This window comes from Coturnix japonica, chromosome 3 (genome assembly GCF_054131305.1).
Source record: "Coturnix japonica strain WE chromosome 3, WE-NBRP24, whole genome shotgun sequence".
NCBI lineage: Eukaryota > Metazoa > Chordata > Aves > Galliformes > Phasianidae > Coturnix > Coturnix japonica.
This window is the reverse complement of record NC_140665.1, coordinates 6601123-6623854: the sequence shown is the minus strand read 5'-3', so window position 1 is coordinate 6623854 and position 22732 is coordinate 6601123. Positions and strand designations below refer to the sequence as shown.

At 44.9% G+C, this 22732-nt stretch overlaps 1 protein-coding gene across 1 annotated transcript in view; it reads left to right on the top strand.

The window, feature by feature from the left end:
* SLC24A3 (solute carrier family 24 member 3) overlaps nt 1-22732 on the top strand; it is a 106317-nt gene that overhangs the window by 40314 nt on the left and 43271 nt on the right. The window contains exon 3 of the mRNA XM_032443440.2: nt 20377-20453. Coding sequence (XP_032299331.2) covers nt 20377-20453 — 77 coding nt within the window. The remainder of the gene's footprint in view (nt 1-20376; nt 20454-22732) is intronic.

Sequence of the window (22732 nt, the reverse complement as noted above, 5' to 3'; positions counted from 1 at the left end):
TTACCTGGGGGAAGGTGGCTCTTAAGCCACCTTGTAAGCAAAGCACATTTGTTTGTGTGCATAAAAAGACATTTTGTCTGGAAGAAGAGTGCTGTGCCTAGAATGATTAACGAAGCAGATGGCATTTTAGTGCCTATGGAGAATTAATCTCCTAATCAGTTTCCTTTACCTGTGATCCCTTGTGTCCTCTTGGGAGTGATGCTTTTCTCTTAAGCCACCCTGAATTTGAGTAGGTTTGTGTTAGCAGAACTCACTTCTTCAGTGTAGTTCACTTACAGCTTTTATCCGGTATTCTGTTTCATTCATATACTCCATCTACTTGTGCTTCTGGACATCAGCAACAGTTTTTCACTCCTGACAGAGACATAAGAGGGAGTAACCTGGAAAGAGCCAGATGTATTTTATTACGGCCTAAACATCATCAACAATACAGCCTGGTCCCTGGTGATTTCACTAACCTTCTGATTTTGCTAGTGATGTAGCAGAGAGAATACAGCTTGACTTTGAGATGTGGGCTGAACAGGTTGGATCGGCAAAAGAAATAAATGCCCCATCCACAGTGTGTGGGCTTCTGGAGTCATCTCCCCATCACCAGAGTTTGGGTAGGGCTGGAATGGTCATCTTCATGCTTTTGTTAGTGGGGGAAACTGGGAAGGCTCAAATCAAGAAAATATCATGTTGTTTGTGTTCTGCCTAGAGAGCCAAGAAGTGCTCTTTCTAAGCTGCAGGGATAAATGCTAAACTCGTGAACATGGTACAAGAATTAGTGGGTATAAATTGGCCGTGAGTAAATGCAGGCTGGTAAATAAGCAGTGTTCTGGAAGAGCATCCCAGAAAGCAGTGTGGGTTAGGGTTAGGTTTTGAGACCAAGTTTCAAGGAGGAGCACAATTGATTTCTGCATAGGCAGAAGGAATACCATTTCTGGGACACTGAAGGATTGGCTTGGAAGGCTGATGAGGTCTCAGCTCTGGTACTGCACAGGAGGCTCTGCAGATCAGATGATGTCAGTGACTACGTGGGTTTTCTGTCTGGATTGTGTGACGTTCCAAGATTAGAAAATGAAAGAGCTGTGATCTTAGTGTTTGGGTGGGGGTTGCATTTCCTATCCATGCACTTTAAGGCAGCAAAGATGAGTAGAGCTCGGTGACCCCCATCACTGTGTGGACTGATTGCTTTGAATGCTGCTTGTGTTTAATCTCGAAGAGGGGGAAAAGAAACCACAACACCCCTTTTGCATGCAGTTTAGGGTCCGCTGTGTTCACCCATGTGTTGAGTAACAGCTTGCAAATCATTATCTGATGGGCACCTGGCTGTTAAACTCCCAGTGACCTGCTTGCTGGTACTATGCAGTGTGTTCTCCTGATACATCTCTGGAGCGTGCTGCGTTGTTCTCAGGGTAAATATGAAAGTAAACAACAGAAACTGAAAATAACCACAAAGGATGAAGTGGAAGCATGTAACTGGTGCTGGAAATGCAGCCTTTGGTTTAGCTGCTCACTCTAGGAAGGGCTGTGTGTATTCGAGTAGTGCCAGAATGAAACATGCTTGACCTTTGCCACCTCTTAATGCTGGTTTAAGAGGCAAAATACATCTGGTTTTGGTTAGTACCCCACAGAGCGAGTTCTGCAGCTGAGCATCATGGGCTGTAAAATCACAGGTCTCCCTGCAGTCTTATGCAGGAGCATCCCTGTGTCTCTTGAACACAAATGTCTGCCTTTTCCTATAGGATTAAGGCATGGGAACTCTGTGCCGTGTTCCTAATTAGTATAGTTAGCAGATACATGAGTTTTTGCCATGGTCTGCACAGCTTATTTTACTGAAGACTTATTTTACCTGCTACTCCAGCTCCAGGATAACCAATGGCTCTTCACAGCTGCACCAAGGTCCAGGCCTTGGGTGAGGCCCAGAATCAAAGGCAAATAACCCAGCGTCTGGGAGTTTAAATGATGGAGATCTGCATCACTGATGCTGTACTGTGCCAAGTGAGGGTGGGCACTGTGTTACGATATCAAACAACAGTGGCTTGGTGAGCTGGAATCAGCCAGAAGCAGTGCTGTGATTTGTGAGTGCTTTGATATTTTTGGTGTTTCTTAAGAACTGCTGTTATTTTTGCTGTGGGTGGCAAGACTTTAACACAAGGTTTGGGCATCCCCTCTGTGGCCTGATGTCAGTGAGTTCTTCTTATGTCAGATTGGGTGTTGACTCGTTAGGCAGCCTGAGAAGCATTGAAATACTGTTTCAGGGCAAATTTTGATGCTAGGTAGATTTTTTTGAGTCTTTAATTTAGTTTTAAATACATTTGTTATTAGAGAAGCTTCAGACAGATGCGCTCAGAGAAGTACCTGAAATGGGAATGGCTAAAACTTCATGGATTCTTTGGAAGTGCTTCCAGTTCCACTGTAAAATGAACTCACTTTGTTCCAGCTTGGCAGTGATGTGAGGAATTGGTGGAGAAGAGGGGAAAGCATCAGAGTTAAAAGAGCTTTCAAAAACACCCTAGGAAATGTTCCCAAACAACCACAAACCCTCCCCGGAGACCCCATCCACATACTAGGAAGCTCTGACTGCTCATATCAAACAGTTCAAGGAAGAAAACTTGGCCCCTGTAGCTGCTGGGTGGAAGGAGCAGCCTGCGATGGGGTGCCAGAAGTCTCATCCAGCATGGCACAAAAAAAGCCACCGCTGTGCAGTGCTGTGAGTCAGGAACCCCTTCAGGAAACTCATAGCAAAATGCATTAGATGGGGACAGTAATGCTTTCATTTTGCATCTTGCAAGAATGTTCTGCTTTACAGATTAATGCTCTCCCTCAGGCTCTTGCAAGAATATTCTGCTTTGCTGATCAGTTCAGCATCACCATGGGAGAACAGTGTTTCCATAGCCTTTGACACAATGTGGTAATGTATTTTGGAAAGGAGGTTGGCTGTGGGGCCAGGTCCATGCTCCTGCAAGTTGGCTTTGCTCCACCACAGCAAGCCAAAGAAACCTGCACTGTGGGTCAGGAGGAAGAATCTGGTACAGTAAGGGGAAAGAGAAAGCATGCTGCCTTGCAAAAGTGGGGTGGATGGCAAATGAAGAGATGGCTGTTGGCAAGGGTAGACCTCGACTTTGCACCATGCTTGGAGCACTGGATTTTATCTCTGTAGGAGATTAACACACCAACCGCTGACAGCTACTTTGGTGTAAGCAGAGTGCTCTTAGGGGGAGAGCTTTCCTTCAGGAAGCTTGTGAGAAGGCTTGAGTCAAAGGGATCCTGTGAAGTCAGCAGTGCTTTGAAACACTTGCTTGGCATTTATGATGGTGCTGCAGCTCGCGTTCCTTTCAGCATGTGCAGGAGTGCCAGCTGTGATTTATGCCTTGTACCAGGGTACGTTCTCACTCCTGTTTGATTAAAAATGTGGCAGGGAATGTTTTTCAGCCAACTCCGAGGCATACAAATCAAGATGACTTTCAGTAGTTGATGGGAGCCAAATCTTGATCTCAACGCCAAATTACATTACTGACAGCAAGCCAAGGTGTTGGTCCCAGATTTCCATCATGATAATTGGAACCAGGATGAGGATGTGTCCTCCCTCCTTTAACTCTGTGGTTTGGGTTCCTTGTTCCAGGTCATCTAAAAGGTCTGCAGAGCCCTGAAGTTCTGATGTCCCTGGCTTCTGTGGTCACCTTGGAAAGCCCAGTTTGGTTTTGCCACATATGCCAGTGTCCTCATTGCTCTGGTCACAACCAGCCCTAAGGGAGACGGCACCATTCCCAGCTACCCAGTCCCTGATTCACACTGGGGAGTTGGACTAGGTGACCCTTAAAGGTCCCTTCCAGCTCTAAAGATTCAACAATTAAATTGCAAGAAGATGTTTTGTTGGAGAGACGAAGGAATGTGATTTTGCAAAAGGGGCAGCCCATGGGTTGCTGTGAGTCAGCATTTGTGAGCTGCTGGTATTAGTTCAGCAGCTTAGAGGGATGATATTTGTTTACCTTCTTTCAGAGGACTAATAATTAGCAAACATTAATTGGAAACTACAGTTGATGCTCATGCCAAGGTAGTGAGTGCAGTGGTCCTGTAGTCCTCTTTTTCTCCAGGTGTCAGAGTGGGGTAGAGTGGTTACTGAGGGATGTTCCAGGTAGGCTGATAGCTGGGGATGAAGGCAGAGCCCAAGTCTTACTCCTTTGGAACACTACAGTTTCCTGCAGTAACGATGGTCCAGCTTAAGAGGGTGGTATTTTTATTGCTAGACTGATCTTTCTTCTGCTTGGCTTTAAATAGCAACATGTGTTGTCTATCTGGGTGCTGTTAAGGGCTGGTTGTTGGCTCTGTGTAGTCACAGACCTTTATTCCAGGTGCAGTAAAGTGTCTGTAGGCCCAGCCAACTTGGTAGGAACATGCAGGATTTCCCATAGCTTTCAGTCTTACTAACATGCAGCTGCTCTTAGGTGATAGTCTGTTTCTTCCAAACCTGCTGTAGAAGTGCTGCTGGTTCTTCTAGCAGGGTTGGTAGCAGCAATACCATAAATCTCTGCTGTTAGGTGATCGGCAACATTCCTGCAATATTTTCTTTCTAATTGGACCCCAAAAAGCACATTCACTGTGGCTCATTGCTCAGCATTGATTGGACATAAACCCAAAGGGTGGTTGTGTCATCCTGAAGATGAACCCAGTCCATGCAGTGATTGCTGTGGAGTAATGCTGAAGGCATGGGGGCTTCCAGTACTGGAAGAGAGCGTATAAACAGGAAGGGGAACAGCTGTCTATGAGAGCGGACAGTGATAGGACAAGGGGGAATGGTTTTAAACTGATATAGGGGAGGTTTAGGTTAGATATTAGGAGGATGCTTTTCACTCCAGAGGAGGGCCACTAAGATGATCAGAGGGCTGGAGCACCTTTCCTATGAGGAAAGGTTGAGGGAACTGGGCTTGTTTAGCTTGGAGGTGATGAAGCCTTCCTCACATCTAACCTAAACCTCCCCTATCTCAGTTTAAAACCATTCCCCCCTGTCCTATCACAATCCACCCTCATAAACAGCCATTCCTCCTTCTGTTTATATGCTCCCTTCAAGTATTGGAAGGCTACTGACATCATAGACCAGCATAATAAAATAGGAGGCATTTCTTTCAGAGCAGCCCTTGTAGTTTTGTATTCATCTCAGATTACAGCAGTGTGGATCCAATTCAGAGCCTCCTTGCTGAGGTTTCCATATTGTGATTGTCATAAAGTGTCTCTCTTTGAAGTAATGTGGTTGCTGGCAGAAGGAGATTCAGAGATGCCAATTTTAATCAAGGCCTTTCATTGCAAATGCAATTTTTAGTTTATTTGGGATGACAAGAGTTTCTCACCGTGTGAACTTTCCAAATGCGGCCCTGAGCAACGTCATCGTAGCTGCTGAAAGCAGCCCAAAAAATGCAAGCAGTGTGCTCTGTCCTATATGCAATACACTGCCTTGTGCTCCATGGTGCACATGGCCTTTCTATTGAAGTACCTAAACTTGGGGATGGCCTCATGTTGCACCAGGGGAGATTCATGTTGGCTGTTAGGAACAGTTCCTTCTCCCATAGAGCAGTGAGGCAGTGGCACAGCTGCACAGGAGTGGTGGGGTCACCGTCCATGGAGGTGGTCAGGAACCATAGAGATATGGCAATGAGGGACGTGGGCACAATGGGGTGGGGTGGGGTTGGAATGGATGATCCTAGTGGTCTTTTCACAGAAGAAAGGTGGTCTTTCACTGGAAGAAAACCAGAGTGCTTTTGTGTATGGAGAAGAAGTCAGAGGGGAAGACTTTCTTTAAGTTGGTCTGCCATCATGTGAATGCTTCTAATTTGTTGCTCCGTGAATGCGGCTCCTTCTAGAATAATGAAGTTGTAAGCATATCCTCTGAAACTGATTGAAAGCCTAGTTGGCTGTTGAAAGGTATAATCCCACTTTAAAGACTCTCATTTAAAAACATAATCTTATTTTTAAGGCTCTCGATATTACCAGAGCAATGCTTCCATTTACGGGGGGAGAGAAGAGGAAAAGAATATAATTGGAATAAAAAAAAAAAAGAGCTTACTATCTTCGTAAAACAGATGGTCCTTTCTCTAGCCACATGTAAAATAGTCCTGACCATGTAGGGATTTACATGTAATTACAGCTGCCCTTGTAGTTTCCTCTTCTTTTTCTGTCCTGTTTGATTTTTCTCTAAAGAAAGAGGAACTGAATTCTGTGTGGAGTCATCCCCATTGGGAATTACAGGTCTGTGGGTCTCGCTGTGTATAGAACTTGCTGACTGTGTGCTTTCATCTCCAGGGCTGAAATTCTGCCAGGAAAACCCCTTCCTGGAAATACACAACCACACATGGATGGAAAGTCCTTTCTAGGATGGGAACCTCAGTTCCCTGTAATTGGCACTAAGTTGAATGAAATCCCTTTGGTTAGGTAGTCACCTGAGCTGTGCCTTTAACTGGCTGAAAGACCACTTGTGGAATTTGCCTATGTGACAGATTATAGCTATTTCCTAGCTTAGAGGTGACCTGTTCCCAATGACCGCCAATACTTCTCTGGTGGAGGGTCTGGGGTTTGCAGAGTACCTCTGGGCTTGTTTGGAAGCTGAACCTTGTACAAGCCTGGAAGAGTACATTGCCATATCCCACACATCCCGTGAAGCCTTGATATAGAAATGCTTTTCAGTATATGCTTAAGGCTAGGAGCAGTTTCAGAGTATTTATGTGCTTAAAAGTAAGCACGTGCCTCAGCCCGCTGCTGAATGGTGTTTAGATTTATGTTGATGCACATGTAGCTGGTTATGAGCTCAGATAAGTACATATGCTTTGGTTCATTGTGGTGCTCCTAAATCCATTGCCCAATTATTTCTTTCAGCTTCTCTGCTTTACCTCCTGAATTTCATAGTGTTAGAATACAAGCAAGCAGCAATACAAACCCCCAGCACGTGCCATATACTGCACCAAACACCTCAGTGCAGACAAGGAGTTCTGCAAGCAGGGTTGCTGTTGGCACTTGTGCAGTTTCCCTTCCCTCTTGTTGGCTGTAAATCACGCTTTGTATTGTCCTTTGCTGTTAGGGATTTACAGGCTTTTTTTGGCAGATGTGGGGCTTGCAGCATCGAGGAGTCGATCAAGCAAGTTTTCAAACCCTTAAGTCTGATTCAATAATCTTGCTTAGGGTCTCAGCATTTGAATTTCACATTTTAGCCAAAGAAAAATGACACGGGGGGTCACGCAGCTATTGACCCAGGGCTTCTCTTCCCTAACCCCCTGAAGTCTATAGTGAGGGATTCGTGTATGCCAGCTGAGGTTCTTCCCTGTAGCAGTTGCTTCTTCAGAAGGACATCGGTGCCTGGAGGGAATCATCCCCAAAATAGAACTATTTCTATGAATAGTGCTATGCTTTTGTTATCATCAGCCACAGAGAGCTCTTCCTTGGGTGCCTCAAAAATACCTACAAGGAAAAAAGGCTGAAGCATTTAAAATAAGGTCTCTCAAATAACAGCTGTTAGTACCAGAACTTGACGTTTCTTGGTAACATTTACATGTTGTTTTGGAACAGTATTCACAGTATGGAAGCTGCAAAGGGTGGAAAAAAGAAAGGGAGAAATGGCACTGACTGTATAATTTATGAACAAGAATGGAGTTTTCCCTTGTTTCTTTTTCAGGCTTAGAAACAAGCAGTGAATTGCGTTTGTCTTTTCCCACTTTGCTAATATGGACTATAGAAGGCTGGAAAATGTTCTTTTGCTGTAACATCAACCTTTGACAATGTACTTCCTTTGGTATGTTGCAGAGAGGTGGTGGCATCTCTCCATCCCTTGAGTGTGGACTTGGGCATCTCCTGGGGTGCGGACCAACCTCAGCCAGTGTGGGACTTTGTGGTCTTACTGAGCTGTATGTAGGCACTGATATTGCTTCCATATCAGTATGGAGAGCGTATAGGAATTTGTGTATTCAAAAGAGACAAAAGAACTAAGAAATCAAAGATAAAGGAGCTTTTTTTTTTTTTCTTTTACCTCTTCTGTATGAAAAGGAAGGCTGTTTTCTGATTAAACCTTTCAGATCAAGCTGAAAGGAGACTGCAAATGGGGGTAGAAGGAGCTGCCTTTGATAACAGCTGCCATGAGACTGAAGCACACACCCATTCCCTGCTTGTTTGCTGCTGTGCAATCAGCACAGGGTGGTACTGCACATTTGCAGTGGGTTCTCCCCACCTGCAGCATGGCTGTGCTCAGGGAAAAGCTTTTAGGGAGTTTGTAGAAGAAGTGATGCTCTAAGTGTTGCCTGGGTAGTGGAGAGGAGTACCCAGTGATACTCAGCTCTGCAGAGCAGCGCCCAGGTCTCTGCGAAGCTGGTGTGGCTGTCATCATTTGTGGACTAATAAGCATGAGGCATCCAGATGGCAGAAATAATGTGTGTTTTGTAGCAAAACCTAACGCTAACTCCTTGTGATAACGCTCTGTTCCTTGAACTTCGTTAGCAATTTTCCGTTCTAAAATGGTAATGAAGTGAGCGTTTGCTTATTAGTAATGACTGTCAAGCCATTCACCATCATGGAAATATCCTATTTCCATGGCTTTGATAAATAGCTGCTGGAGCTCATGAATTTTTAATACTAGTCCTATATTTAGGGGCTTTCAGTTTCTGAGAAAGATAAAAGGCCCTTCGGAGATGGAGTTCTGGAAGTGCCTTGTCTTCTGCAACTGCTGGTACCTATTTAAAGCCAGTGTTGTCTTTCTGATGTATGGTTATTATGGTGGCATTGACTGATATGATTTTCATGCCAGAGATTAGGCTCTAGGCCTGTCTGTCACTATAAAGCAAAGCATGCACCTGCAGAAGACCCTGCTGAGTGCTTTGCTTCATCTGCGTGTGATGCTTGTTCGCTTTTTCCTGATAATCATTGTATAAAACTAAGTGGGTTGGTCCTGCTTTATCCTAAGGCTCCTCTAGGTAGGACAGATAAAGGTGGGTGTATTACTGGGGATGTGTCTACAGATGTAGTCTCTGTAGGACCTTTTTATAGGTGGCTAAATGAAACATGTCATTTTGTGTTTCACTGCCAGCCAGTGAATTGGTACACACACATATGAACGTGTGCACAGAGGTGAATGCACCCATCACAGCATTACTGTGCTCTCACATGTCAGCTGGCTGGATTGTGGGTTTTCTGGTGCTCCTCCAGCTGAGAGAGTTCATCAGTGAGTAAGTAGAGTTATCCAGAGGCCAAACACTGAAATCTTGTGTGATTTTTCTATGTAGAAACCTGATAGAACAAAGTGATGATCAAAGGTGAAGCCTCTAAGTGAAAGAGCAGGGGAAAGTACAGTGCAGAGCTCAGTGTGCTCCAGCTGTTCTGTGGGTCAGGGTGCAGTCATGGCAGCTCAAAGTGAAGCTGATGTTGGGTTTCCCAAGGAGCTGGGCTCTGACAGCTCACCCTTCCTGGCCGAGTCCTCTTAAACAGCACAGAGCTCCTATAGGGAAGGTGATAAGTGGAAGCAGGCAGAAGTCTCTTGAACCTATTCCTGTGACATTCAAGTTGAGACGTAGGAAACAGAGCATCCTTCTGTTTAGGCTGTGCTGGAGTGCCCAAGATCTCTATAAACGGGAGCCCAGACTGGTTTTAGAAAGTGATTTATTGAGCTTCTTGGGACAGCATGCGTATCAGTCTTAGCTAAAATGGCCATTGGCAAGTGCATGATTAATGCATGTAAGGTGAAGAAAAATGGCCAAATCTCAGCCTGAAGTATGGAAAGGACTAGTGACAGAGTAGTTAGATAACTTAGAAGCCTCCAAGTTGAGCCTGAATGTGATGAAATTCACAGTGCGGTGGCTGGAGAATGGGATTAAGTCGTACTCCAGCCATTAGTGCTGAAACCTGCTGGCTGTGCAGGTGGTGTGGAGTTCTGAGGGCCCTTGGTATGCTTGGAAGAACAGGCTGGTAATCAAAAGTCAGATAAACTGGAGACAGACCCCAAAAGATGGGATGAAATCCGAAGGAAACCAGTGAGCACGCTCATATTGACATAGGTGGAGTTGATATTGTGCGTAGGCAAAGTTCACTCTGTCTTGAGGTGACGCCAGCTTGTGTTAGCGCTGTTTTCTGCACTGTTCTGATTTGCAAAGGGTCTGTGCTTAATTCCTTCAGGTGTCTGCAAAAACAAAGCACAACAACAGCCAGCAGGTGTGAAAGCACAGTCACCTGGAAATCCCTCCTTGCTTGCTTTTCCAAAGAGGCTTAGGCTGCAAACTTCTCTGCAGCGTGTGCAAACAATGTTGGGGGGTATGTATGCAAATGGATATTTGGATGCCACAAAGATGCCTGTTCACGGGTTAGTAAATGTGTTTATGAGAATCAGGTCCTCTTCAGATAGGTTTGTGTTGGCTGTCAGTGGTCATTTGCTTCAGCAGTGCTGCCTATGCTGGGCATGAGGTGCGAGATAGATTACAGCAATCATCTTTTTCATTCAAGTGAATGCTGCTTGTTTACATCCCTATGAATTTCCTTTTAATGCACATGCATTAATCCATCAGACTAAAGGATTACTCTAATTTCCCTCTTATAGATGTATTAGTTATGCTCATCATGTTCACTTTGCCATCTTGGAATGGAAATTCAGTCCCAGTTTAAGATGCAAAGAGCAAAAAGATGGACGTCTGAAGAACGTAAATAAGCATTGCTAAACGTGCTTATTTAAAATGAGCCAGCCTAAGCACGTAAGTACCTTGCCGATGATAGCATTGAGATGGAAAAATGAGATGATAGCTTTGCTTCTGTTTTGACTGAGGGCGGGAAGAGAGCAGATAGTTTGTGTGTCTGGAACGTAAACTTAAAGGAGAAATCTTAATAAATGTCAGGGTCCCATACTTGGAGAAACACAGTCTTTCATCCTGTAAAGTAGCCAGAACAAAAAGAAGCACCTCTAAAAGGGTGTTCTGTGAGGTGATCTCATACATCAACCTTGCAGATGTTTACTCTGCAGAGGAACAGGTTCAGAGGCAGAGGGAGTACGCTCATACCACTGGCACCACGGTGTATAAATCACTCTATGCACCAGTATGACTTATACCTCAATGAGCATCTGGAGTGGAGGCAGGGAAGCAGAGAGATGAGGGGTGGGTGGACAAAGGCAAAGGCTATCACCACTGAGGAGTTGCTGAACAACTATGTATATCAGTCCAAAAGTAATGCCTCCTATTTATTTCCATGGAAATCGCAAGAGATAAAAAAGCACAATAACACTGTCAGATAGAGCAAATACTCAGCTGCAAAATACTATTTTTCAACGTAGTCACCACCATTTACTGTGTATTTTCACCAGCGATGAACAAGAGCCTGCATGCCATGCTCATACAAATCTGTACCAGTAGAGGTGACCCACTGCTGCTGTTACCACTGCTGAAATGCACCACCTCGATGTGCTCCCATCCATGGTTTGGATGCCAGGTACTGAGCTCTACTGGTGATCTGGTGTGGCCGTGCACAACATGAAGCCCAGCACAAGAGAGGATGGTGGCTCTTGCACTGGGATGGGGCAGTTGTGCCTCACGCACTGGGTTCCTCTACTCTAAGCTTGACCCTTCTGCCGAAAGGACAGGCCATTTGGCCTCACTGCCCAGAATTAATCTCCACATAATGTAAAACACTGATTACATCAAAGTAAGAAAATAGTTAATGGGATGCCTAACGTAAAATAACAAAGAGATTGTAATAGCTTTAAGCATTTAGAAATTTGAGGGAGCTTAAAGAGTATTAGAGTTGCTGCGCAGATGCGCCCAGACAGTTTAAATGCTGAAATTCATTTGTGGGCTTCAAATCCCTGCAGTGACAGCGTGGGGACAGCGGAGCGTGTGGCAGCTGTGCAGCTGGACTGGGCAGCTGTCCTTGGGGAGTGAAGGCTGGGTGAAATGCAAGGCAGGCAACCATCCTCTACTTGTCTGGAGTGACAAGGAGCCATAGTGGGAGGATGGTGTGAACTGCAGGCAGTTTGGGTTCTGAATCATGGAGAAACATCCCCTTCATTTCAAGCCCACATGCAGCTCTGAATCCTTGGGACAAAGCTGTGTTTAAGGTGGTGTTGGAGGGCATCAAGGTGGAAGTCACTGTGCTGAGGGTGCTTTGGAGCACCTGTGGATGGGGGTAGACCTGGTGTCTCTGCCTGGGAGCATGTGGGCAGGTTGTGCAAGCAGTATGTGCTGTTGGGCTGGGGTGGGTGCTGGGAATTGGGCTGTACAGCCATCATTCAAGGTATTGTTCAGTGTCTTCATCAGCAATCTGGATGAAAGGATAGAGTCCACCCTCAGCAAGTTTGCTGGTGATACAAAGCTGGGAGGAGTGGCTGACACACAACAGAAGGCTGTGTTACTATTAAGCAAAGCCTGGATGGGCTGGGAGTTGGGTGGAGAGGAACCTGATAAGGTTCAGTGAGGCAGGTGTAGGGTCCTGCCTACTATACGGGGAGGAATAGCACATGTACCAGTACAGGTTAGGAGCTGACCTGCTGGAGAGGAGCTCTGTGGAGAAGGATTTAGGGGTCCTGATGGCCAACAGGTCGGCCTTGAGCCCTGGTGGCTAAGAAGGCCAATGGTACCCTGGGGCGCATTACAAAGAGCGCAGCCAGCAGGATGAGGGAGGTGATCCTCCTCCTCTACCCTGGTGAGGCCACATCTGGAGTACTGCTTCCAAAGTCCTTTTTGGCTCAAGGACATATACACAAGTATAAATAGGCAAAACTGGAGCCACAGAATCATCATGGTTGGAATGACCAATAGATCATCTAGACCAGCTATCAACACGTGCTCTAGGCCATGTCACTTTGCAATATCCACCCTTTTCTTGAAAACCTCAAGGGATATTAACTCCATCACCTCCCTGGGCAGCCTGTGCCAATGCTTGTGTGGTTTTCTGCAGTCACAAAGGATGCAAAGGTGTCATCCTCCCATTTGTTTCCAGTCTGAAGGTACCAACTTGCTGAAAGAAATGCTGCAATATGGCTCCATTGCAGGGAGATCTGAAGTCATACCTGGAAAAGCACAGCCCTTCTCTGTGTACCTGGGAGCAGTTTCAAAAGTACCTACCCGTTATACTGAGGGATATGATTTAGTTGGGAAATACTGGTGATGGTTGGATTGGATGACATTGGAGGTCTTTTCCAACCTTGGCTATCCTATGATTCTATGTTGACAAATAGTGTTTTGTAGCTGAGAATGTGCTCTGTCAATCAGTGTCATTGTGCCCTTTTTATCTGTAGTAGTTTCCATGGAAATAAGGGAGGCATTACTTTTGGAGCAACCTATATATAAATGTCTGCTTCCCAAAAGAAAGCTATAGAAAGAATGATTTGCATTCAAAAGAAGTCCATGAAGTCTGGAATAGCTGTAGTTAAGCCAGTAAGTTATTAGGAATTCCTAGCAGTTCATTTAGAAATGGGAACTAGTAGAGATTTATTCTTTTCTTGCTATGCTTTTGCTGAGAACCTTCCTTGTGCTCGTTATTTCTGACCACAGTGTGTCTGATAACGTTTAATTTTGTGTAAGTGTTGCATTTGTCAAGGGAGATACCTTGGTCCAAGGCCAGCTGTGCTTACCTCTGCAAGATCTATAACCAATGCCTCTGCATTTCCTTCTGCAAGTAGTAGCTGCTTGTGATAGTGATGTGTGTGGATGTAGAACAAACAAGCAGCAAGTTGCTCTTGGAGATACCTTGGTGCAAATCAGCATGTGTTTCTTGGGGGGCAGGCTTACCCTGCACCTCCTCCTTTATTCTCTCTGGCCTTAAGGGTGACCCAGAATCCCACAGGTGTGCTGCAGAAAGGCACTCAGCTTTTGGTCATTGTGATGGACTCTGTGGCACTGATTTGCAGCGGGGATCCCTTTAGGAACACTCCAGTTCTGTGCTGAGCACTGCTGAAGAGCCAGTCTGGAAAGGTTTTAAACATTCTTTTGTTCAGTGTGTGTGACCCCAGCATCCTTTGTGTTAGGCACAAGCCCTCTGTGCAAGCAAATGAGCATGCAGTAACCAAAGTGGGTGCACGCTTAAACTCATTGCTGCATGAACATCCATCATAAATGTTTAATTTGGGGCAATTAGCATTCATTACTGCGAAGATACAGAGACTGCTATTTGAACGCACAGTGCTTGCTAAGAGCCAACCCTGGTGAAGTGTCACAACACACAGGATGATGCCTTTGCCCTTAGGGATATTACTCTGGAGCCTTATCTTCTATCCTATGATGGGATGTGCAGAAACCTGGGAAGAGATCTTCGGAAAGAAGCAGCTAAGCAGGACACAGTAGTCATCCTGGAAACCCATATAGTAATAAAAGCTAGGCTGCTTAGGGTTTGTAGTGCTTAGCACTGATGTGACTTGCCTTTGGCCATGAAAGATTTGTGGGGACAGAGTGAAAAAACGAACAGAAGTTTTGAGTTTCTGGGAGATTTTTTGCTAATTGATTGCCTAGACTGAGCATCCTTGTTTGTGCTGCTTCTGTGAAAGCCATGGCAGATTTCCCAAGAGTTTCCCAGTTCCTGGCCAGCAGCATAGAGTCTTTGTTTCAGAATGAGCGTATGCTGCAGCTTTGGGAACTATTGATCTAGATGAGTTTTTCCTTTAAAAACAAACAACACCCCCCAAAAAATACCTTCCACTTCTCCTTTTATTCAAATAGACACAAATAGGCATTGAAGGGAAAGCTGACAGAAGTAGATAGATTTCCTTGTGGAAACCCATAGGAGGTTACTCTTCCATGTACTCCTCTCATCCCTTTTGAATGGCCATGTCCCATTCCATCTGCCTGATCTCAGCAGCACTGGGACATGGACTGGGACTGATGTGGAACGTGTGCTACAGAGACAGAAACATAGAACTGTAGAATGGCTTGTGTTGGAAGAGACCTTAAAGCCCATCCAGTTCTAGCCCCTGCCATGGGCTGGTTCCCCCCTGCAGACTGGGCTGCCCAGGGTCCCATCCAGCCTGGGCACCTCCTCCAGGGATGGGGCAGCCTGTTAGGATAGGAGCTTCCTTCAGTAGAGCCATTTCAATGGAAGCCCAGGATTTTCACTGGGCGCCACATTCCCTTCCCATTGCTTTGAGAGCATCACTGAAAGACACTTCAGGGATGGAAACATCAGATAGGTGAGGGAAAGGAATTGAATGGAAAAGGCTTTTGAAGGGCTAACTTCCTGCTGATACCCAACAGAAGAACGCAGCAGCATTTACTCTTTGCATCTGTCCTGGCCCAGCATGTGAGCTGCCTTGAAGGAGCTCAGCTCTGACAGGCACAACCTGTATTGTGCCAGCAAATCCTCTGAACAGAGTGGAAATGCGGAGCGTTTTGTAAGTCAGCTAATGCCAAGGCTGAATAGGGTTCCGGTTTTAATGAAGTGTGCACTGATTTAGAATAAAAAGACAAGAATGTATTCCAACTCATTCTATTATGACTAAAATAACTTTCCCCCCATCAAGCCTGGGTACACAGTCTTCCTCCTTAGTCTGGAGGGGAAGCAGGTAGGGCGTTATCCTTGTGGGTCTGATGCTGCTTTGTGCTTGGGTGCGTTGTGATGGATGCTGCTTATCTGGACATCCTCTGTTCCTCCAGGTCCCCATCCAATGCCAAAGAGCAGAACTCATGGCACTAGCATCGTAACCTGTGACCAAATGGGACACAGCAGTGGAAGTGCTGAGGTTGAAGCCCTTGCTTTAGAGCCATAAAGCCCATGCAGTTTGCCAAGTGCCTGCAAAGTCTGCAGGGTCATTTAGGCCATTTTTGGTTTGGTTTTGTTGACAGAGTTGGTTTGGCTTTTTTCTGGAGCGATCAAAATAAGCCTGGCAACATCTGCCCATGTCCTCTATAAAAGCTGAGCGCTCTTTTAGGCAGAATAACAAACTATGAGCTTCTATACTATCTAAATAGAGTGGCTGTTAGAGTGGTGCTGCAGAGGCACCCTTTATTTCATTGCAGAAGGGAGCTCCAGTGTTTTGCAGAGCTCTGCTCTTATCCGTACTCATCTGCACCTGATGCATCTCATAAAAATGCAGCGGATTCCAAATTGGCAGACATTATTTTGTAATTGCACAGATTCCAGTCTGAGCCACTAAGAACATTTGTGTTCAGACAATGTCTTGGAGCGATGAACACATGCGGTTTTCTCAGCTAAGGAGGTACATTTCATTACAGCATGGGGTGGGAACCTGAACCTGAGCAAGTATGAAGATGTTGCTGCTGTGCCCAGAAGGGATGGCTGGGATTTCCCGTCTCCTTCTCAGAGCTATCAGCCTATTCTGTTTTTACACCTTTATTTCCTGCAGGCTTTTTACCTTAGGTGCATTTCAGTCTCCTTGAACAAGTGCAGGCTCTTGATGAAGGGGTTGGCTTTTCTGGCTCTGTCTGCTGAGAGACAGAATTCTCAGCAGCTGCAAGGGGAAGAGAAGCATATGCATGTGTGTTAGCAAACCATTCTGCGTGCGGCTACAAACACACTCCCCCGTGTTTCCTTTGCAGTGTCTTATGGTTTGGTGAATGGTGAGGAGGATTTCCTGAGCAAAACCGCTTGCTTGTGTCTGTAGCAAACCTGATGTAGCTCCTTCTTGCTCAGTTACTGCTTAGTAGGCGGCGGAGCTGTGAGAGTCAGCTGCGTTCTTTTTCCATTTAATCATCTATGGAATTGCTAATTAAATTCCAATTGCTGAAGCTTTACTCATGACAATGATGTGAAAGCCAGGAAAAAGCAGCTTGGTTTTTCCAACTCGAGGCTGTAGAAGTGACCATTAGAAGAAAACTGTTATTTTAGCTTTTATTGAGCAATTCAAATGGGAATTACTGAGGAACACTCAGAATGCCAGAACATCCTCCTTGCACTTGCTTTTCAGTTTATTACCAAAAGCCATGCCTGCAACCTAATTGGCAGACTGTCTTTAAGTGCTTTATAATCCAATTAACAGCCAGAAATGTAATAAAGCGTTTGAGTAAATGAAAGTAATTTATCTTTAAATGACTTGCAACAACTTTGCAACAAAGGTTATCCAATTATATTGCATGCTCTTTTCAACTGTTATAGCCATTACTTGACTTTGGAACGAGAACTGCAAATCTAACAAAAAGATATTGCTCTTAATGAGGGTACGCTGAACAAACTTAATAGCTGAGCTGTTTTCTGGATTAGCATAGTGGGACATTGGTTTTCCTGGATGCTTGTTAGTCTGTCATTTCCAAGACTTTATGACTCTAGTGCATTAAACCTGGTGAGAAAGCCAGGGTGAACTACGAGCCTCCTTTAGGGAGGATTGTATTTTGCTGTATGCTCCACCACTTGATGGCTTGAACTGAGACATGGCTGGTTTGAAGACAGCTGATGTGCATTGCATCCAAATTCCACATAAGCAATAGAGTGAGCAGCAATTAATAGGGCAAATAAGACAGAACCCGATAATACTTGACAACCATTTCCTCTCCTGTGCGGGTATGGAGGCTAACTAGATATAGACACGATCTTTTGTTGGTTGCTCAATTTGAGTGATTTGGATTCTTCATCTGTGTCATCATATGAGTTGTGTTTCTGGAACCACCAGGAATACGTGCAGAGCAATCAGTGTTAATGACTGCACATTGTCAATCCCTTGGGCAGCAGTCAATACATCTAATACCACGCCATTCTATAAACAGTTTTTCATTTCTCTTCTGATTCCTGGTTAATCAGCCCAGTAACTTATTGTGTTTAACGGTGTGATGAGCTAATGCAGGTACTTGATGACTATAGCTTGTGTGGAGAAGATGGCTATAGCATAGAATGATCGAGCAGTTCATTTATGTCAATATTTGGTGAGAAAGATTTGCCAATTAGTTGGTGTTTGTGGTAATTTGGAGTGTGTTATAGTGGGTACATGGGGCCATCCCCAAGTTCAGTCCACAAACACACAAAGAACCCCCCAGTATCACATGCACAAAAGACTTACTAGGACCCTTATTCAAGGATTTGGGTAAGTTAATATTCTTAGGCCAGCTTTTGGGTAAAGCTTCTACCAATGTATCAGTTCCATTTGAAGAGTTCCATTCAAATAACATTCTGACATTCTATAAGACCTGCTCCAGTGGGATTGTGTAAGTAGAAACACTGATGTTATCTGCAGCCCATTTCTGTACAAGAGTGCTGGTAAAAGTGATCCTTGTTTACTTTCAGTGATGTTCAGGGTCCCATTTGATGACAATAAGTTTGTGAGTCTTCTGATTGCGTGTTCCTAGTTGGCTCATAGCACTGGATAGGCTTGTAGAAAGCTGCTTACAGTATCTACACAGGTCAAGGCGCATTTTACCTCCTCAGGCAGGAGCAAAGGACCTATATAGTTAATTTTCCACCATAGTAATGAACCGTGTCCTCTGGCAACGTGGGCTGCTGTTAGGAGGGTGCCTCGTGAGAAGCATAAGCAACAAAGTGTGTATGGGTCAGTTCTTCTGCCCATGCTAAAGATGGGGATTACAGAAGATGGACGTTGCATTTAGATTACCATGCTCGGTATCACCAACAGATACAGCTTCAGCATGTTTGCAAACTGTGCCATGTTGTAGTTTGAAAAGGTGAAAGGAGGTAACTCTAATGAGTTACCACCTTTACGTTCTCACCGTGTGAACTGCTGCCTTTTCCCCTTTCCACGTCCCCTTTTCCCTTCCCTGAGTTACCCAAGGGTAGCCAATGGCTGCAAGGTGTTGTGCAGCACTGGGAGGTCACAGGAAGATGATTGCAGTTATTTGTTGTGATTTGAAGGCCTTAAGCTTGTTTTAGTCATTGGAATAAAGAAGTTCTGGAGTTTGCGTCAAGTGGGGCTGTTGTCCCACAGTGTGGTTGTATCGAAACAGAGACCTTGAGTCTTGATACTGGGATTGCAGAGAAGCAATGGTGAACCTCCTGTGTTAGCCTCAGTTTATGGTGGGAATAATGAGGTTGGATACGGGATCTGCTGATTCTGAGTGAAGCAACATCTGATTTGGGTGCTGTTTGTGTGTTTTTTTTCCCTCTCCTGCTCTATCATACTGTCACTTGAAATGATTGTTTCTGCATGAAGTTTTTTCATGGTTCACTTCTGCCAACAGATGCTCTTTCTGCAGCTAATTAGAGCATGGGTCCTGCCTGAATCCTGCTGCATAACTGCGGAGTGAACACTTCTATCCTTCATTCAGAACAATAATGACTTTCCCTTTGAGTTTGCTGCAGGGAAAAGACTGCTGTTGGGGAAGTGTGCAGGCTGTGCCATGGGAGTCCATGAACTCCATCTTTGCACACGTGGAACATAGCTGTTGTCTTTGGGGGGGGGTCTGCAGCTGAAGCAAGGACCTGGGGCTTGGCAACCTTACGCAGGCTGAAAAGGAGTTTGCTTCCAAGTGTGTGCTGTTAGGAACAGCTCTGGGAGGATGTTGTTGCTCATGTGGAGAGCATTCAGTGTTTCCAGGGATGAGCAAATGTTACTTGCACGATAACACTGGAGGACACGGTGTCAAGAGGAGAAGAGTCAGAGGGACGGCTGTGCTCTTACAGCGTGGGAAATACAGCTGTAGAGAGGAGCAAAATGAGCAGTCCTCTGGGGCTGCCTTTACAGGAAAAGCAAAGCATGGGCTTAAATGGCACGTGATGTCCCCTTTGCAGCCACAGAGGAAACAACTTCTGTCATAGCATGCCTCCAAGCATTGGCAGCTGCGGGCAGCCTCTTCAAAGTAAGCATTTTGTGTGTGCAGATGAGGGGGAAGGAATCAAGCCAACGTGCATTCACATGAGACAGGTGCTGCTTTCCTGTGGTGCTAATTGCAACTCTCTACACTTATGTTGTAAGGAATCAGAGAGCCAACCCCAATCCTTAGCAATGCAACAGGATGTTGTATGTGTCATCATTAAGGTAAAAGGCTGAGATGCAGAGCCCCGCTGTAGCTGTGGATACTGATCAGTGCTGTGTTAATCTCAGAGATTCTCCTACTTATTTGGAGTATTTCTAGCCCCTGCCCTCTGCTTTACCCATCCCATCCATTTTCAGGTACAAAACCATAAGCTAGCAATGCTTTCTGGGAGTGACCTGTTGGCATCTATGTGAATATGCTGTTTCCCCTTGGACTCTTCTGAAAGAGCAATGTGTGTCCTTGGGCTTTATCTGCTCTCTCCAAGATGTCTTTGGGTACACAGCTCACAGCTGCTATGGAAGCAAATTACACAGTAAGCAAGATGTCTGATTGACAGAGGACAAGTTAAGCTAAGCTGACACCTAGGTGGAACAGTGAGCATCTGCATGGGCCCGCAGGGTGGTTGTAGGGCTGCCACCCCACAGAATGCTCTGGTGTTCTTGCATTGTGTAACATAACAGTACACATGGCAGTTTTGAGTACGTGGTAAAGCATCTGGGCTTTTCTTTCTTTTTTGCAGCTCTCCATGAATTCCCCAATGACATCTTCACGAACGAGGACAGGAGGCATGGAGCTGTCATCCTGCATGTCATCTGTGTAAGTTTTGTGGCACTGTGTTTCTTTCCCTATCAGTTTGGACTGGGTTCAGTATGTTCACTGACAGTTGATACTGCTTCCTACCCACAGGGTTTTCTGCTCTTGCATGCAGACGTTCCCCTTCTGTTCTCAGTCATGACTGAGAGCGAGTTTTAGTGACTAATCTGAGTATAATGTTAATGCGTGGTAAGTTACACAACAGACCAAAAAAACCCAACCTTCTATCAAAATATATAAGGGCCAGAAAGTTGGTTTTTCTACCAGTTTAAGACTCAGAGGGCCAAGGATTCCCCCAGCACTGAGGGAGAAGTAGCCATCATCTCAGACAGTGGTGAGACCAAGATGCCAGCCTAGCTCAGTGGGCCTGGAAAGACACTGCAAAGGTTCTTGTTTGTCCTGACAAGGATGGTGCCTGTAGAAGAAATGTATATGTGATGCTTGAGTCATACTGTCATCTAACTAGAAAGCACTCTAGTCAGTCTCTGACTTGGATGTCCAGAGTCCCCCCAGGTATTTAAGTTGCTGAAGTGAGCTTTTCTTCCTGAATATAATACAGAAAAGTTCGTAACTCTGCATTTACCATCTGCACAGTGGTCTTGGATTTGTTGGGGAATTCTAGAAAGTGTTGAGCCTCGAAGTTCAGAAACGTGACAGGAAGATGATAACAGGTGCTGATTTTAAACTGTTAGTAGTCAGAAAGCCATGCAGTTCTTGACTTGGAGTTGTGTGATCTCTGCCTCAAACAAGGCAGTGTAGAAGGGGTGCTTGGAGATGTCAGCATTCAAGGTAGTGGAGATCAATTTAAATGTAAGCCCAGTTGATTAGTCCACTAGACAAAGTCATGCCATCCAACACAAGTCACCCTGAACTACTCTTAGTGTGCAGTTAGTGGAAAGAAAGACGTCTTCCAAGGATCTTCAGCTTCCCCACTAGAGATATAAGATGAAACTTTGCCAGGGCAAGTTTAGGTTGAATATTAGGAAGAACTTCTTTACAGAAAGGGTAGTTAGGTACTGGAATAGGCTCCCCGGGGAGGTGGTTGAATTGCCATCCCTGGTTGTGTTTAAGAGCCGTTTGGATGTGGTACTCAGGGATATGATTTAGTGTAGGGTTTTAGAGTTAGGGTTCTGGTTAGGCTGCGGTTGGACTTGATGATCTTCAAGGTCCTTTCCAACCTTGGTAATTCTATGGTTCTATGATGGCTCCAGGTTGGGTTTCTCCTGCCTGTGGTCCCACATCATTTGTTTGTTCGCAAACTGTATGCTGGCAATTTGTCTCTCTTGTGGTTCTTGTTGCCTCAAACAATCAGTTTTTGTGTTTTGATAGGGGAAGGTTGCTCTTATCACTGATTCAGGGAGCTGTATCAATTGCTCCTGATCCCTACAGCAAATGTGTAAACCACATAACATAGTCTTGGGAAGTTTGTCCCTTTGTACCTCTACTGTGGGTGATACAGAAAGTGCTATGAGAGATCTTAAAGTGTTCAACAGCATGTAGTTAAATTCAGCTCTGTATATGAAAAACAACTCTTGTGCAGCCGCTCTCTGCAGAATATGATGATTATAACAGCACGCTGCTACCTTGTAAACTCATGTTTCTTAGATTTCAACACAAAAGCTATTTTTAAGAGTTACGGTAATAAGTTTAGAATGAGGCCATTAAAAATACGAGTTGCCGCAGTCATTTTTAATCTCAGTGGAATCCGTGCCTCCATGTGTGCCTTTCCAGGCTGCTTACAAGAGACAAAATATGGGCTGTATTTTTTCATTATTAGTAGCAGTGCAATCACGCAGCGTTCTCTTAAGGTTGACTATGTAAACTCTAAGTTGGGCTGTTTTCCACTCTACTACAAGTTATGATTTGAGCTTCATAGTTGCTCTCAAGATAGTTTGTTTTTCCTCAGTTCTGGTGTTTTATTTTGTTGCAGGTTTTCTTGGTTTTGGGGCTTGTTTGTTGTTTTTTTTTTTGGTCAGTTTTGAATGAGCTGAATGTACTTTAACACATATCAAAGCCAACTTTTGAGGACTAAAAATTGAAGGTGAACTGCCTACTGAACTACCTACTTCAGAAGGAGAATGAAAGCTGTTTACTGAGACATTTCCTAGTGTCTTTCCAATGGCAAAAGCTTTGTCTCCTCTCAGCAGAGTAAATGTAACCTGTTGTCCAAGAGAGAACTGATGCTTATTAAGAAGTCAACTCTCAGCTTTTAGCAACCTGCTGCTTCAGTCTCAGTTGGAAGGAGTTGTCATTGTATTGGAGGTGATCAACCTCTAATTCTG